General features: G+C 44.8%; 1 protein-coding gene across 1 annotated transcript in view; it reads left to right on the top strand.

Moving 5' to 3' along the window:
- Positions 1-18,528, top strand: part of LOC110496752 (uncharacterized protein KIAA1522 homolog) — a 112,644-nt gene that overhangs the window by 85,479 nt on the left and 8,637 nt on the right. Inside the window, exons 3-8 of the mRNA XM_036953656.1 lie at positions 2,618-2,779; positions 6,742-6,785; positions 6,926-7,058; positions 15,618-15,725; positions 15,953-16,095; positions 16,340-16,525. Of these exons, the coding sequence (XP_036809551.1) occupies positions 2,618-2,779; positions 6,742-6,785; positions 6,926-7,058; positions 15,618-15,725; positions 15,953-16,095; positions 16,340-16,525 (776 nt within the window). The remainder of the gene's footprint in view (positions 1-2,617; positions 2,780-6,741; positions 6,786-6,925; positions 7,059-15,617; positions 15,726-15,952; positions 16,096-16,339; positions 16,526-18,528) is intronic.

The raw sequence follows: 18,528 nt of genomic DNA, 5'->3' as shown, positions 1-18,528 counted from the left end.
CTAGAGAGACTAGTGATGGAACAGAGAGATACCTAGAGAGACTAGTGATGGAACAGAGAGATACCTAGAGAGACTAGTGATGGAACAGAGAGATACCTAGAGAGACTAGTGATGGAACAGAGAGATACCTAGGGAGACTGGTGATGGAACAGAGAGATACCTAGAGAGGCTAGTGATGGAACAGAGAGATACCTAGGGAGACTAGTGATGGAACAGACAGATACCTAGGGAGACTAGTGATGGAACAGAGAGATACCTAGAGAGACTAGTGATGGAACAGAGAGATACCTAGAGAGACTAGTGATGGAACAGAGGGATACCTATAGAGACTAGTGATGGAACAGAGAGATACCTAGGGAGACTGGTGATGGAACAGAGAGATACCTAGAGAGACTAGTGATGGAACAGAGAGATACCTAGAGAGACTAGTGATGGAACAGAGAGATACCTAGGGAGACTGGTGATGGAACAGAGAGATACCTAGAGAGACTAGTGAAAGAACAGAGAGATACCTAGGGAGACTGGTGATGGAACAGAGAGATACCTAGAGAGACTAGTGATGGAACAGAGACATACCTAGGGAGACTAGTGATGGAACAGAGAGATACCTAGAGAGACTAGTGATGGAACAGAGGGATACCTATAGAGACTAGTGATGGAACAGAGAGATACCTAGAGAGACTAGTGATGGAACAGAGGGATACCTATAGAGACTAGTGATGGAACAGAGAGATACCTAGGGAGACTGGTGATGGAACAGAGAGATACCTAGAGAGACTAGTGATGGAACAGAGAAATACCTAGAGAGACTAGTGATGGAACAGAGAGATACCTAGGGAGACTGGTGATGGAACAGAGAGATACCTAGAGAGACTAGTGAAAGAACAGAGAGATACCTAGGGAGACTGGTGATGGAACAGAGAGATACCTAGAGAGACTAGTGATGGAACAGAGAGATACCTACGGAGACTGGTGATGGAACAGAGAGATACCTAGGGAGACTAGTGATGGAACAGAGAGATACCTAGAGAGACTAGTGATGGAACAGAGGGATACCTATAGAGACTAGTGATGGAACAGAGAGATTGGTGATGGAACAGAGATACCTAGAGAGACTAGTGATGGAACAGAGAGATTGGTGATGGAACAGAGAGATACCTAGAGAGACTAGTGATGGAACAGAGGGATACCTAGAAAGACTAGTGATGGAACAGAGAGATACCTAGAGAGACTAGTGATGGAACAGAGAGATACCTAGAGAGACTGGTGATGGAACAGAGAGATACCTAGAGAGACTAGTGATGGAACAGAGAGATACCTATAGAGACTAGTGATGGAACAGAGAGATTGGTGATGGAACAGAGATACCTAGAGAGACTAGTGATGGAACAGAGAGATTGGTGATGGAACAGAGAGATACCTAGAGAGACTAGTGATGGAACAGAGAGATTGGTGATGGAACAGAGAGATACCTAGAGAGACTAGTGATGGAACAGAGAGATTGGTGATGGAACATAGAGATACCTAGGGAGACTAGTGATGGAACAGAGAGATACCTAGGGAGACTAGTGATGGAACAGAGTGCATATCATTGTCATACCTCCAAACAAATACTAGAGAGACAGAGAGAGAGAGAGAGAGAGAGAGAGAGAGAGAGAGAAAAGAGTGAGAGAAAGAGAGAATGAAAAGAGAATGAAAAGAGAGAGAGAGAGAGAGAGAGAGAGAGGGAGAGAGAGAGATATGGAGAGAAGGAGAGAGAGATATGGTGAGGATAGAAGGAAAAGAGAGAGAGAGAGATACGGAGAAGGAGAGGGAGAGAGATGGAGAGAAGGTGAGAGAGAGAGAGGCTAAGAGGTCAGGAAAGGTAGAAGTAGAAAGGCCAGAGAGAGGGCAAGGAGAACGAGGGAGGAGAATGAGGGAGGAGAACAAGATCTCAAGACATCAGTCCGGAAGTTAAAGCTTGGTTGCAAATGGATCTTCCAAATGGACAATGACCCCAAGCATACTTCCAAAGTTGTGTCAAAATGGCCTAAGGACAACAAAGTCAAGTAAGTTATTGGAGTGGCCATCACAAAGCCCTGAACTCAATCCAATAGAACATTTGTTGGCAGAACTGAAAAAGCATATGCGAGCAAGGAGGCCTACAAACCTGACTCAGTTACACCATCTCTGTCTGGAGGAATGGACCAACATTTGTTGACAAGACATTTGTGGAGTTGTTGAAAAACAAGTTAATGACTCCAACCTAAGTGTATGTAAACTTCCAACTTCCAAAGTATGTACAGTGGGGCAAAAAAGTATTTAGTCAGCCACCAATTGTGCAAGTTCTCCCACTTAAAAAGATAAGAGAGGCCTGTAATTTTCATCATAGGTACACTTCAACTATGACAGACGAAATGAGAAGAAAAAAATCCAGAAAATCACATGTAGGATTTTTAATGAATTTATTTGCAAATTAACTGTATATATAGAGAGATGTTGGATAACGCAATCTCTTGGTGATCAATACATTGTTATTAAACTCTCTCTCTCCCTCTCTCTCTCTCTGTCTGTCTGTCTGTCTGTCTCTCTCTCTCTCTCTCTGTCCCTCTCTCTCTGTCTCTCTCTCTCTCTCTAGCTGGTCCTAAGGGTCAGGATGAGCAGAAGAGGTTGACAGTTCACTACACAGCCTCCTCCTCACACTACCAGGAGAATGTGTTCATCGAGGGCAGTCGCCCTCAGTACCTAGAGGACCTGCACACTGAGGCACGGGAGGGGTTAAAGATACTGCAACAAGAAGGTAGTGACACTACACACTGCACACTACACACTACACACTGCACACTACACACTACACACTGAGGCACGGGGTTACAGATGCTACAACAGCAAGGGCAGCATTACACACTACACACTACACACTGCACACTACACACTGAGGCACGGGAGTGGTTACAGATACTACAACAGCAGCGGCAGCATTACACACTCTAAACAGTAACAATATAAGATACAGTTCATTCAGAAAGTATTCATGCCCCTTGACTTTTTCCACATTTTGTTACGTTACAGCCTTGTTCTAAAATTGATGAAATAAAAATGTGTCCTCATCAATGTACACACAATACCCCCATAATGACATCACAATACCCCATAATGAAACCACAAAACCCCATAATGACATCACAATACCCCATAATGAAACCACAAAACCCCATAATGACATCACAATACCCCATAATGAAACCAAAAAACCCCATAATGACATCACAATACCCCATAATGAAACCACAAAACCCCATAATGACATCACAATACCCCATAATGAAACCACAAAACCCCATAATGACATCACAATACCCCATAATGAAACCACAAAACCCAATAATGCCATCACAATACCCCATAATGAAACCACAAAACCCCATAATGACATCACAATACCCCATAATGAAACCACAATACCCCATAATGAAACCACAAAACCCCATAATGACATCACAATACCCCATAATGAAACCACAAAACCCCATAATGACATCACAATACCCCCATAATGACATCACAATACCCCATAATGAAACCACAAAACCCCATAATGACATCACAATACCCCATAATGAAACCACAAAACCCCATAATGACATCACAATACCCCATAATGAAACCACAAAACCCCATAATGACATCACAATACCCCATAATGAAACCACAAAACCCCATAATGACATCACAATACCCCCATAATGACATCACAATACCCCATAATGAAACCACAAAACCCCATAATGACATCACAATACCCCATAATGAAACCACAATACCCCATAATGAAACCACAAAACCCCATAATGAAACCACAAAACCCCATAATGACATCACAATACCCCATAATGAAACCACAAAACCCCATAATGACATCACAATACCCCATAATGAAACCACAAAACCCAATAATGCCATCACAATACCCCATAATGAAACCACAAAACCCCATAATGACATCACAATACCCCATAATGAAACCACAATACCCCATAATGAAACCACAAAACCCCATAATGACATCACAATACCCCATAATGAAACCACAAAACCCCATAATGACATCACAATACCCCCATAATGACATCACAATACCCCATAATGAAACCACAAAACCCCATAATGACATCACAATACCCCATAATGAAACCACAAAACCCCATAATGACATCACAATACCCCATAATGAAACCACAAAACCCCATAATGACATCACAATACCCCATAATGAAACCACAAAACCCCATAATGACATCACAATACCCCCATAATGACATCACAATACCCCATAATGAAACCACAAAACCCCATAATGACATCACAATACCCCATAATGAAACCACAATACCCCATAATGAAACCACAAAACCCCATAATGAAACCACAAAACCCCATAATGACATCACAATACCCCATAATGACATCACAATACCCCATAAGGACATCACAATACCCCATAATGAAACCACAATACCCCATAATGAAACCACAAAACCCCATAATGAAACCACAAAACCCCATAATGACATCACAATACCCCATAATGAAACCACAAAACCCCATAATGACATCACAATACCCCATAATGAAACCACAATACCCCATAATGACATCACAATACCCCATAATGAAACCACAAAACCCCATAATGACATCACAATACCCCATAATGAAACCACAAAACCCCATAATGACATCACAATACCCCATAATGACATCACAATACCCCATAATGAAACCACAAAACCCCATAATGACATCACAATACCCCATAATGAAACCACAAAACCCCATAATGACATCACAATACCCCATAATGACATCACAATACCCCATAAGGACATCACAATACCCCATAATGAAACCACAAAACCCCATAATGACATCACAATACCCCATAATGAAACCACAAAACCCCATAATGACATCACAATACCCCATAATGAAACCACAATACCCCATAATGACATCACAATACCCCATAATGAAACCACAAAACCCCATAATGACATCACAATACCCCATAATGACATCACAATACCCCATAAGGACATCACAATACCCCATAATGAAACCACAATACCCCATAATGAGAAACTGTAAGAAAATATTATTAAATATTAAAGAGTTAAAAAAAAAACTCATATCATATTTACATGAGTATTCAGACCCTTTTCTTAGTACTTTGTTGAAGCACCTTCGGCAGCGATTAAAGCCTTAATTCTTCTTGGGTATGACTGTACAAGCTTGGCACACCTGTTTTGGGGGAGTTTCTCCCATTCTTCTTTGCAGATCCTCTCAAGCTCTGTCAGAATGATGGAGGCCACTGTGTTCTTGGGGACCTTCAATGCTGCAGAATGTTTTGGTGCCCTTCCCCAGATCTGTGCCTCAACACAATCCTGTCTCTGAGCTCTACGGACAATTCTTTCGACCTATTGGCTTGTTCTTTGCTCTGACATGCGCTGTCAACTGTGGGACCTTATATAGATAGGAGTGTGCCTTACCAAATCATGTCCGATCAATTTAATTTACCACAGGTGGACTCCAATCAAGTTCTAGAAACATCTCAAGGATAATCAATGGAAACAGGATGCACCAGAGCTCAAGTCTCATAGCAAAGGGTCTGAATACTTATGTAAATGTGGTATTTCTGGGTTTTTTGCTTGTCATTATGGGTGTCCCGCCTGCTCCGGCGTCCCCGTCTCGTCTCCTTCATTATGCACACCTGTCACCATCATTACATCATCACTGGTCATCCCCAAAGCCAACACCTCCTTTGGCTGCCTTTCCTTCCAGTTCTCTGCTGCCAGTGACTGGAAAGAATTGCAAAAATCACTGAAGCTGGAGACTTTTATTTCCCTCACTTACTTTAAACATCAGCTATCTGAGCAGCTAACCGATCACTGCAGCTGTACATAGTCTATCGGTAAATAGCCCACCCAATCTACCTACCTCATCCCCATATGGTTTTTATTTACTGTTCTGCTCTTTTGCACACCAGTATCACTACTTATACATCATCATCTGCTCACCTTTCACTCCAGTGTTAATCTGCTAAATTGTAATTACTTTGCTACTATGGCCTATCGAACTGCTTTGCTTTATCTTGGCCAGGTCACAGTTGTAAATGAGAACTGGTTCTCAACTGGCCTACCTGGTTAAATAAAGGTGAGATAAAAAAATAAATCAAATAAAAATAAAACACACAGCTATTTTGGACTCACCTGGACTCTCATTACCTTGTTGATTACCCCGCCCTCTATATCTGTGTGCTCCTCAGTTTGTTCCCTGTGTCAGAATTATTGTCGTTTTGTTCCCCCTGTTCAGATGATGTTCTTGTTTTGATGTCCGTTTTCCCAGGTAAATGTTCACTCCCCTGTATTTGCTTCTCATCTCTAGCGTTGCTCCTTACACTGGGGTATCGTGTGTAGATATATTTTTTAATTGTTTTAATCCATTTTACAATTAAGCTGTAACGTAAACAAAATGTGGAAAAAAAAAGTGAAGGGGTCTGAATACTTTCCCGAATGCCCCGTATGTTCTCACTACTCCCTACAAGAGGGTGAGTACTACACACACTCTAAACAGTATAGAATATGAAGATTTGTACTCAGACCATATCACAGGGGTTCAACTCCAGATGGTTAAATGTCATTGTTGGAGCTACCGTGTATGGATTTATCTGTGATTGAATACCCTTTTTTGATTCTCCATCAGAATATCACAATGGAGTGGACTTTCAGGATGACCAGAGTGGCCTCGTAAGTAGTGGTTAATTTTGAAGCAATCTTATGTGGCTAATCAAGGACTAAGAGAGCGGAGCAGACAACAACTTCTGCGAGTACACAGAGACGGAATACCTTGTTTCCCTAACACTCACTCCTGTAATCCCTCTCTCCAGCCAGAACAGGATGTCAGCTCCAACCACTGGGATGGATGTCAGGAGTCCGGAAGCACCGCCGGGAATTCTGTTACCGCGGCGACCTCCGCTTTATCGTCAGCCATGTCCACGAGACCCGTGATCACGCGCCAAGGTAAAGGAGAAGATCGGTTTTGTGTGTGTGTCTGTGTGTGTGTGTGTGTCTGTGTCTGTGTCTGTGTCTGTGTCTGTGTCTGTGTGTGTGTGTGTGTGTGTGTGTGTGTGTGTGTGTGTGTGTGTGTGTGTGTGTGTGTGTGTGTGTGTGTGTGTCTGTGTGTGTGTGTGTCGCTTCACCTGCAAGACACATTCTTGTGAGAGAACCTGAGCAGGGCGATGCCAAAGGCCTCTGGTTTCTCAACAGACCCAAGCTTTTCCAGAAGGTTCCATGAATCCAGCAGTGGTGCCTGGGTAAAATCACCGGGGAAGACAAAAAGATTAATTACAACCAATGTGTTGTGATAATTGCGTTGTTTGCCCCATAACCTGTTAGTTCATATGCCTTGTGTGAAATATGGTCTCTATGGTCGAAACAATAAGACACAATAAATTCAACAACACATTTGTTTCAACACAAAACCGGAGAGCAACCTCTGTCCACAAAGCATATTGCATGCAACAAACTGTCTCTACTGGGTATCTACTGTCGCTCTACTGGGTCTCTTCTGTCTCTACTGGGTATCTACTGTCTCTCTACTGGGTCTCTACTGTCTCTCTACTGGGTCTTTTCTGTCTCTACTGGGTATCTACTGTCGCACTACTGGGTCTCTTCTGTCTTTACTGGGAATCTACTCTCTCTACTGGGTCTCTTCTGTCTCTAATGGGTCTCTTCTGTCTCTACTGGGTCTCTACTCGGTCTCTTCTGTCTCTACTGGGTCTCTTCTGTCTCTACTGGGTATCTACTGTCTTTCTACTGTCTCTCTACTGGGTCTCTTCTGTCTCTACTGGGTCTCTACTCTCGCTACTGAGTCTCTTCTGTCTCTACTGGGTCTCTAGTGGGTCTCTACTGGTTCTCTTCTGTCTCTACTGGGTCTCTACTGGTTCTCTTCTGTCTCTACTGGGTCTCTACTCTCGCTACTGGGTCTCTTCTGTCTCTACTTGGTATCTACTGGTTCTCTTTTGTCTCTACTGGGTATCTACTGTCTCTCTACTTGGTCTCTAGTGGGTCTCTACTGGGTCTCTTCTGTCTCTACTGGGTCTCTACTGTCTCTACTGAGTCTCTTCTGTCTCTACTGAGTCACGTCTGTCTCTACTGGGTCTCTTCTGTCTCTACTGAGTCTCTACTCTCTCTACTGTCTCTACTGGGTCTATACTGTCTCTCTGCTGGGTCTCTTCTGTCTCTACTGGGTCTCCACTGAGTCTCGTCTGTCTCTACTGGGTATCTACTGTCTCTCTACTGGGTCTCTAGTGGGTCTCTACTGGTTCTCTTCTGTCTCTACTGGGTCTCTACTGTCTATCTACTTGGTCTCTTCTGTCTCTACTTGGTCTCTAGTGGGTCTCTACTGGGTCTCTTCTGTCTCTACTGGGTCTCTTCTGTCTCTACTGAGTCTATTCTGTCTCTACTGAGTCACGTCTGTCTCTACTGGGTCTCTTCTGTCTCTACTGGGTCTCTACTTAGTCTCGTCTGTCTACTGGGTCTCATCTGTCTCTACTGGTTCTCTTCTGTCTCTACTGGGTCTCTACTCTCGCTACTGGGTCTCTTCTGTCTCTACTTGGTATCTACTGGTTCTCTTTTGTCTCTACTGGGTATCTACTGTCTCTCTACTTAGTCTCTAGTGGGTCTCTACTGGGTCTCTTCTGTCTCTACTGGGTCTCTACTGTCTCTACTGAGTCTCTTCTGTCTCTGAGTCACGTCTGTCTCTACTGGGTCTCTTCTGTCTCTACTGAGTCTCTACTCTCTCTACTGTCTCTACTGGGTCTATACTGTCTCTCTGCTGGGTCTCTTCTGTCTCTACTGGGTCTCTACTGAGTCTCGTCTGTCTACTGGGTCTCTTCTGTCTCTACTGGGTCTCTACTGGGTCTCTACTGGTTCTCTTCTGTCTCTACTGTCTATCTACTTGGTCTCTTCTGTCTCTACTTGGTCTCTAGTGGGTCTCTACTGGGTCTCTTCTGTCTCTACTTGGTCTCTACTGTCTCTACTGAGTCTCTTCTGTCTCTACTGAGTCACGTCTGTCTCTACTGGGTCTTTTCTGTCTCTACTGAGTCTCTACTCTCTCTACTGTCTCTACTGGGTCTATACTGTCTCTCTGCTGGGTCTCATCTGTCTCTACTGGGTCTCTACTTAGTCTCGTCTGTCTACTGGGTCTCTTCTGTCTCTACTGGGTCACTTCTGTCTCTAATGAGTCTCTTCTGTCTCTACTGAGTCTCTTCTGGGACTACTTGGTCTGTTCTGTCTCTAATGGGTATCTACTGTCTCTCTACTGGGTCTATACTGTCTCTACTGGGTCTCTACTGAGTCTGTTCTGTCTCTACTGGGGCTCTACTGAGTTTTGTCTGTCTTTTCTGTCTCTACTGGGTCACTTCTGTCTCTAATGAGTCTCTTCTGTCTCTACTGAGTCTCTTCTGGGACTACTTAGTCTCTTCTGTCTCCACTGGGTCTACTTGTTCTCTTCTGTCTCTACTGGGTCTCTACTCTCTCTCTACTGGGTCTCTTCTGTCTCTACTGGGTATCTACTGTCTCTCTGCTGGGTCTATTCTGTCTCTACTGGGTATCTACTGGGTTTCTACTGTCTCTCTACTGGGTCTCTACTGTCTCTCTTCTATCTCTACTGGGTATAAACGGGGTCTCTTCTGTCTCTATTGGGTCTCTTCTGTCTCTACTGGGTCTCTTCTGTCTCTACAGAGTCTGTTCTGTCTCTACTGGGTGTCTACTGGATCTCTTCTGTCTCTACTGAGTCTGTTCTGTCTCTACTGGGTGTCTACTGAGTCTCTTCTGTCTCTACTGAGTCTCTTCTGTCTCTACTGAGTCTGTTCTGTCTCTACTGGGTGTCTAATGGTCTCTACTGGGTCTCTTCTGCCTCTACTGGGTCTCTTCTGTCTCTATTGAGTCTCTCTGTCTCTACTGAGTCTCTTCTGGGTCTACTGGGTCTCTACTGTCTCTACTGGGTATCCACTGCGTCTTTACTGGGTCTCTTCTGTCTCTATTTAGTCTGTTCTGTCTCTACTGGGTCTCTACTGGGTCTACTTGGTCTCTACTGTCTCTACTGGGTATCCACTGGGTCTCTGCTGGGTCTCTTCTGTCTCTATTTAGTCTGTTCTGTCTCTACTGAGTCTCAACTGTCTACTGGGTCTCTACTGTCTACTGGGTCTCTTCTGTCTCTACTGGGTCTCTACTGTCTACTGGGTCTCTTCTGTCTCTACTTGGTCTTTACTGTCTACTGGGTCTCTACTGGGTCTCTACTGTCTACTGGGTCTCTACTGGGTCTCTACTGTCTACTGGGTCTCTACTGTTTACTGGGTCTCTACTGTCCACTGGGTCTCTACTGTCCAATTGGTCACTACTGTCTCTACTGAGTCTATACTGTCTACTGGGTCTCTACTGTCTACTGGGTCTCTACTGTCTGCTGGGTATCTACTGTCTCTACTGAGTCTCTACTGTCTACTGGGTCTCTACTGTCGACTGGGTCCCTACTGTCTCTACTGAGTCTCTACTGTCTACTGAGTCTCTTCTTTCTACTGGGTCTATTCTGTCTCTACTGAGTCTCTACTGTCTACTGAGTCTCTTCTGTCTCTACTGTCTCTACTGTCTACAGGGTCTCTACTGTCTACTGGGTCTCTTCTGGGTCTACTGGGTCTCTACTGTCTACTGGGTCTCTACTGTCTACTGGGTCTCTCCTGGGTCTACTGGGTCTCTCCTGGGTCTACTGGGTCTCTACTGTCTACTGGGACTCTTCTGTCTCTTCTGGGTCTCTACTGTCTACCGGGTCTCTTCTGTCTACTGGGTCACTTCTGTCTACTGGGTCACTACTGTCTACTGGATCTCTTATGTTTCTACTGGGTCTTCTGGGTCTCTACTGTCTACTGGGTCTCTACTGTCTACTGGGTCTCTACTGTCTACTGGGTCTCTTCTGTCTACTTGGTCTCTACTGGGTCTCTACTGTCTACTGGGTCTCTACTGTCTACTGGGTCTCTTCTGTCTACTGGGTCTCTACTGTCTACTGGGTCTCTACTGTCTACTGGGTCTCTTCTGTCTCCACTGGGTCTCTACTGTCTACTGGGTCTCTACTGTCTACTGAGTCTATACTGTCTACAGGGTCTCTACTGTCTACTGGGTCTCTTCTGTCTCCACTGGGTCTCTACTGTCTACTGGGTCTCTTCTGGGTCTACTGGGTCTCTTCTGTCTACTGGGTCTACTGGGTCTCTACTGTCTTCTGGGTCTCTTCTGTCTCTACTGAGTCTGTTCTGTCTCTACTGGGTGTCTAATGGTCTCTACTGGGTCTCTTCTGCCTCTACTGGGTCTCTTCTGTCTCTATTGAGTCTCTCTGTCTCTACTGAGTCTCTTCTGGGTCTACTGGGTCTCTACTGTCTCTACTGGGTATCCACTGCGTCTTTACTGGGTCTCTTCTGTCTCTATTTAGTCTGTTCTGTCTCTACTGGGTCTCTACTGGGTCTACTTGGTCTCTACTGTCTCTACTGGGTATCCACTGGGTCTCTGCTGGGTCTCTTCAGTCTCTATTTAGTCTGTTCTGTCTCTACTGAGTCTCAACTGTCTACTGGGTCTCTACTGTCTACTGGGTCTCTTCTGTCTCTACTGGGTCTCTACTGTCTACTGGGTCTCTTCTGTCTCTACTTGGTCTTTACTGTCTACTGGGTCTCTACTGGGTCTCTACTGTCTACTGGGTCTCTACTGGGTCTCTACTGTCTACTGGGTCTCTACTGTTTACTGGGTCTCTACTGTCCACTGGGTCTCTACTGTCCACTTGGTCTCTACTGTCTCTACTGAGTCTATACTGTCTACTGGGTCTCTACTGTCTACTGGGTCTATACTGTCTGCTGGGTATCTACTGTCTCTACTGAGTCTCTACTGTCTACTGGGTCTCTACTGTCGACTGGGTCCCTACTGTCTCTACTGAGTCTCTACTGTCTACTGAGTCTCTTCTTTCTACTGGGTCTATTCTGTCTCTACTGAGTCTCTACTGTCTACTGAGTCTCTTCTGTCTCTACTGTCTCTACTGTCTACAGGGTCTCTACTGTCTACTGGGTCTCTTCTGGGTCTACTGTCTACTGGGTCTCTACTGTCTACTGGGTCTCTTCTGGGTCTACTGGGTCTCTCCTGGGTCTACTGGGTCTCTCCTGGGTCTACTGGGTCTCTACTGTCTACTGGGACTCTTCTGTCTCTTCTGTCTCTTGTGGGTCTCTACTGTCTACCGGGTCTCTTCTGTCTACTGGGTCACTTCTGTCTACTGGGTCACTACTGTCTACTGGATCTCTTATGTTTCTACTGGGTCTCTACTGTCTACTGGGTCTCTACTGTCTACTGGGTCTCTACTGTCTACTGGGTCTCTTCTGTCTACTTGGTCTCTACTGGGTCTCTACTGTCTACTGGGTCTCTACTGTCTACTGGGTCTCTACTGTCTACTGGGTCTCTTCTGTCTACTGGGTCTCTACTGTCTACTGGGTCTCTACTGTCTACTGGGTCTCTTCTGTCTCCACTGGGTCTCTACTGTCTACTGGGTCTCTACTGTCTACTGAGTCTATACTGTCTACAGGGTCTCTACTGTCTACTGGGTCTCTTCTGTCTCCACTGGGTCTCTACTGTCTACTGGGTCTCTTCTGGGTCTACTGGGTCTCTTCTGTCTACTGGGTCTACTGGGTCTCTACTGTCTTCTGGGTCTCTTCTGTCTCTTCTGGGTCTACTGGGTCTCTACTGTCTACCGGGTCTCTTCTGTCTACTGGGTCACTTCTGTCTACTGGGTCTCTACTGGGTCTCTACTGTCTACTGGATCTCTTATGTCTCTACTGGGCCTTCTGGGTCTCTACTGTCTACTGGGTCTCTTCTGTCTACTGGGTCTCTTCAGTCTACTGGGTCTCTTCTGTCTACTTGGTCTCTACTGGGTCTATTGTCTACTGGGTCTCTACTGTCTACTGGGTCTCTACTGTCTACTGGGTCTCTACTGTCTACTGGGTCTCTACTGTCTCTACTGGGTCTCTACTGTCTACTGGGTCTCTTCTGTCTACTGGGTCTCTACTGTCTACTGGGTCTTTACTGTCTACTGAGTCTCTACTGTCTACTGGGTCTATACTGTCTACTGGGTTTCTACTGTCTACTGGGTCTCTTCTGTCTCTACTGAGTCTCTACTGTCTACTGGGTCTATACTGTCTACTGGGTCTATTCTGTCTCTACTGAGTCTCTACTGTCTACTGAGTCTCTTCTGTCTCTACTGTCTCTACTGTCTACAGGGCCTCTACTGTCTACTGGGTCTCTACTGTCTACTGGGTCTCTACTGTCTACTGGGTCTCTCCTGGGTCTACTGGGTCTCTCCTGGGTCTACTGGGTCTCTACTGTCTACTGGGACTCTTCTGTCTCTTCTGTCTCTTGTGGGTCTCTACTGTCTACCGGGTCTCTTCTGTCTACTGGGTCACTTCTGTCTACTGGGTCACTACTGTCTACTGGATCTCTTATGTTTCTACTGGGTCTTCTGGGTCTCTACTGTCTACTGGGTCTCTACTGTCTACTGGGTCTCTACTGTCTACTGGGTCTCTTCTGTCTACTTGGTCTCTACTGGGTCTCTACTGTCTACTGGGTCTCTACTGTCTACTGGGTCTCTACTGTCTACTGGGTCTCTTCTGTCTACTGGGTCTCTACTGTCTACTGGGTCTCTACTGTCTACTGGGTCTCTTCTGTCTCCACTGGGTCTCTACTGTCTACTGGGTCTCTACTGTCTACTGAGTCTATACTGTCTACAGGGTCTCTACTGTCTACTGGGTCTCTTCTGTCTCCACTGGGTCTCTACTGTCTACTGGGTCTCTTCTGGGTCTACTGGGTCTCTTCTGTCTACTGGGTCTACTGGGTCTCTACTGTCTTCTGGGTCTCTTCTGTCTCTTCTTGGTCTACTGGGTCTCTACTGTCTACCGGGTCTCTTCTGTCTACTGGGTCACTTCTGTCTACTGGGTCTCTACTGGGTCTCTACTGTCTACTGGATCTCTTATGTCTCTACTGGGCCTTCTGGGTCTCTACTTTCTACTGGGTCTCTTCTGTCTACTGGGTCTCTTCAGTTTACTGGGTCTCTTCTGTCTACTTGGTCTCTACTGGGTCTATTGTCTACTGGGTCTCTACTGTCTACTGGGTCTCTACTGTCTACTGGGTCTCTACTGTCTACTGGGTCTCTACTGTCTCTACTGGGTCTCTACTGTCTACTGGGTCTCTTCTGTCTACTGGGTCTCTACTGTCTACTGGGTCTTTACTGTCTACTGAGTCTCTACTGTCTACTGGGTCTATACTGTCTACTGGGTTTCTACTGTCTACTGGGTCTCTTCTGTCTCTACTGAGTCTCTACTGTCTACTGGGTCTATACTGTCTACTGGGTTTCTACTGTCTACTGGGTCTCTTCTGTCTCTACTGAGTCTCTACTGTCTACTGGTCTCTACTGTCTACTGTGTCTCTTCTGTCTACTGGGTCTCTTCTGTCTCTACTGTCTACTGGGTCTCTACTGTCTACTGGGTCTCTTCTGTCTCTACTGAGTCTCTACTGTGTCTCATCTGTCTCTACTGGGTCTCTTCTGTCTCCACTGTCTCCTGAGTCTCTACTGTCTACTTGGTCTCTTCTGTCTCCACTGTCTCCTGGGTCTCTACTGTCTACTGGGTCTCTTCTGTCTCCACTGTCTTCTGGGTCTCTACTGTCTACTGTCTACTGGGGTTAGATTCTGTTTAGACCTGTCGTCAAAACCAGAGGATTTAGTTACACATAAAGAATAGTCAAAACACACGCGCACACACACACCCACACCATATAACCATGTTACCGTCAGTTACGAACGAAGAACGCCGTGAAAATAAAAAATAACAGTCATAACAGTTTTTTAAAAATAACAGTCATAACAGTTAAAAAAAATAACAGTCATAACAGTTTTTTAAAAATAACAGTCATAACAGTTAAAAAAAAAAATAAGTCATAACAGTTTTTCATATGTTTTTTTTCTGTTTTTTTTTTCAAACAGTTGACTGAAGACCGGACAGTCAGCCGTTTGTGCGGTAGAGTCCGTTTCTGTGGTAACACAGCCTCTTACATGAACAGGATGAAACTTTGCTCCTAAACGAATGCCTGACCGTCCCGTCAGCAGAAGCACAAACAAATGTAATCTACGACAGCACCGGGTTAGGAGAGGAAAAAAAACATGTCTTCTTTGTTGTGGTTTTGCTATTTCGAACGCTTATTACGGAGGCCGTAGTCATTTGGTTGGCCAATTACCATTCATCCAAAATTCCATGACCGTCACAGCCCTAAATCCAACACATTTCTGTCCTTCTCTTTGAAAATCTTCTCCAAACACTATTTAAATCGTTCACTATTGAATCCGACTGTGATTCTCAATATTGTATATAATATATTAACTCTCCTCCCTCGTCATCTCTCCTTTCATCCCTTCGAATCAAATCAAACGTTTAAACCCGCATCACATCTTTACTCATAAATCCACTTGTCTTATCCTTCATCCTCCTCTAAACCCTCTTCTCTCAGGCTCCACGTTCAAGCCTCTGAACCCAGTGAAAAGACTAGAGAAGGTGAAGAACAGGAGCAGGAGGACAACTATCATGGGCATACCCCAGCAGGTCCAGAGAGAGCTGGGTACGTATGTAGCGGATGGATTGCACTGAGCTTTCACTTTACGAAGTCCCCGCGAACCAACAACGTACCAGGGTTTTGTGGGTTAGTGGTTTCACTGAATAAAATGGGATCTATACTGAATGAATAGCCTAAGCCACTTTGTCATTTAAAATAGGTCAAATCAATGGTACGATCTTTTGTCATATTCAAATGAGGTGATACGATGTTTCCCACCGTTCTCCTTCTAGACCTGCACAGTGGGTCTGCGTACCAAGTTCCTTCCAAGCTCCCGAACGGCTCTGGAGGACAAGGTAGTGACGGCCAACCAGATGTGGTCGTCATCCCCACCATCGACGGAGAGACCCCTCTAGCCAACCACGATGGAGCTAAGGTACATATCTCAGAACTGCCGGTGAGGCTTGTTTTAACCTTTACAACCCCAGCTGATCAAGTACATTTATTTTCTGCTTTAAGTTACAGTGTCCTACTTTTAATTTCAGACTTCTACGTTCATGACAAAACATAACTTCTGTTTAATTTCCAATAAGGTTTCTTTGAAACTAAGGTAGTTATTGTTTATGTTAAACAAGAATCCACTAAAATTACTATAATTACAACTAATCTCACCTAAATAGGCATCCAGAGAGGAGCAGCTGTTGAGACACCACCTCCAGTCTGTTTATAGGGACGACCAGGGCTTCAGGCACCACAGGGGACTGGACTCTCGTCTCTCCTCCACCCAGAGGCCCAAATCTCTGGCCGTGCCGGGCACGACCTCCTCTTGCTCGGTTGGATTCCCCAACTTCCTCCAGGAGGCACTTGTGAGTGAACAGTGTTTGTCTCCACGTTTCTCCCTGCTGGGGTCATCTATACGGAAATGTATGCCCCCACTAATGGATAAAAAATGTCTGCTAAATGGCACTTATACATTTCCCTGGGATGTTGCTTGTCACGTCACAAGGTCATCTACCATCAAGCTTGTTATCTGAACCACTGAAATGAGATCCATATACTTAAAGCTATACAGTTCTATACATAGTAGGACAGCTCCACAGTTCTCTACATAGTATGACAGCTCCACAGTTCTCTACATAGTAGGACAGCTCCACAGTTCTCTACATAGTAGGACAGATCCACAGTTCTCTACATAGTATGACAGCTCCACAGTTCTCTACATAGTAAGACAGCGCCACAGTTCTCTACATAGTATGACAGCTCCACAGTTCTCTACATAGTATGACAGCTCCACAGTTCTCTACATAGTATGACAGCTCCACAGTTCTCTACATAGTAGGACAGCTCCACAGTTCTCTACATAGTAGGACAGATCCACAGTTCTCTACATAGTATGACAGCTCCACAGTTCTCTACATAGTAAGACAGCTCCACAGTTCTCTACATAGTATGACAGCTCCACAGTTCTCTACATAGTATGACAGCTCCACAGTTCTCTACATAGTATGACAGCTCCACAGTTCTCTACATAGTAGGACAGCTCCACAGTTCTCTACATAGTAGGACAGATCCACAGTTCTCTACATAGTATGACAGCTCCACAGTTCTCTACATAGTAAGACAGCTCCACAGTTCTCTACATAGTATGACAGCTCCACAGTTCTCTACATAGTATGACAGCTCCACAGTTCTCTACATAATATGACAGCTCCACAGTTCTCTACATTGTATGACAGCTCCACAGTATGACAGCTCCACAGTTCTCTACATAATATGACAGCTCCACAGTTCTCTACATAGTATGACAGATCCACAGTTCTCTACATAATATGACAGCTCCACAGTTCTCTACATAGTATGACAGCTCCACAGTTCTCTACATAGTAGGACAGCTCCACAGTTCTCTACATAGTAGGACAGATCCACAGTTCTCTACATAGTATGACAGCTCCACAGTTCTCTACATAGTAAGACAGCTCCACAGTTCTCTACATAGTATGACAGCTCCACAGTTCTCTACATAGTATGACAGCTCCACAGTTCTCTACATAATATGACAGCTCCACAGTTCTCTACATTGTATGACAGCTCCACAGTATGACAGCTCCACAGTTCTCTACATAATATGACAGCTCCACAGTTCTCTACATAGTATGACAGATCCACAGTTCTCTACATAATATGACAGCTCCACAGTTCTCTACATAGTATGACAGATCCACAGTTCTCTACATAATATGACAGCTCCTCAGTTCTCTACATAATACGACAGCTCCACAGTTCTCTACATAGTATGACAGCTCCACAGTTCTCTACATAATATGACAGCTCCACAGTTCTCTACACAGTAGGACAGCTCCACAGTTCTCTACATAATATGACAGCTCCACAGTTCTCTACATAATATGACAGATCCACAGTTCTCTACATAATATGACAGCTCCACAGTTCTCTACATAGTATGACAGCTCCACAGTTCTCTACATAATATGACAGCTCCACAGTTCTCTACATAATATGACAGCTCCACAGTTCTCTATATAGTATGACAGCTCCACAGTTCTCTACATAATATGACAGCTCCACAGTTCTCTATATAGTATGACAGCTCCACAGTTCTCGACATAATATGACAGCTCCACAGTTCTCTATATAGTATGACAGCTCCACAGTTCTCTACATAACATGACAGCTCCACAGTTCTCTATATAGTATGACAGCTCCACAGTTCTCTACATAATATGACAGCTCCACAGTTCTCTACATAGTATGACAGCTCCACAGTATGACAGCTCCACAGTTATCTACATAGTATGACAGCTCCACAGTTCTAGACAGTTCTCTACATAATATGACAGCTCCACAGTTC

This window comes from Oncorhynchus mykiss, chromosome 18 (genome assembly GCF_013265735.2).
Source record: "Oncorhynchus mykiss isolate Arlee chromosome 18, USDA_OmykA_1.1, whole genome shotgun sequence".
NCBI lineage: Eukaryota > Metazoa > Chordata > Actinopteri > Salmoniformes > Salmonidae > Oncorhynchus > Oncorhynchus mykiss.
This window is presented reverse-complemented; position numbering and strand designations above follow the sequence as displayed.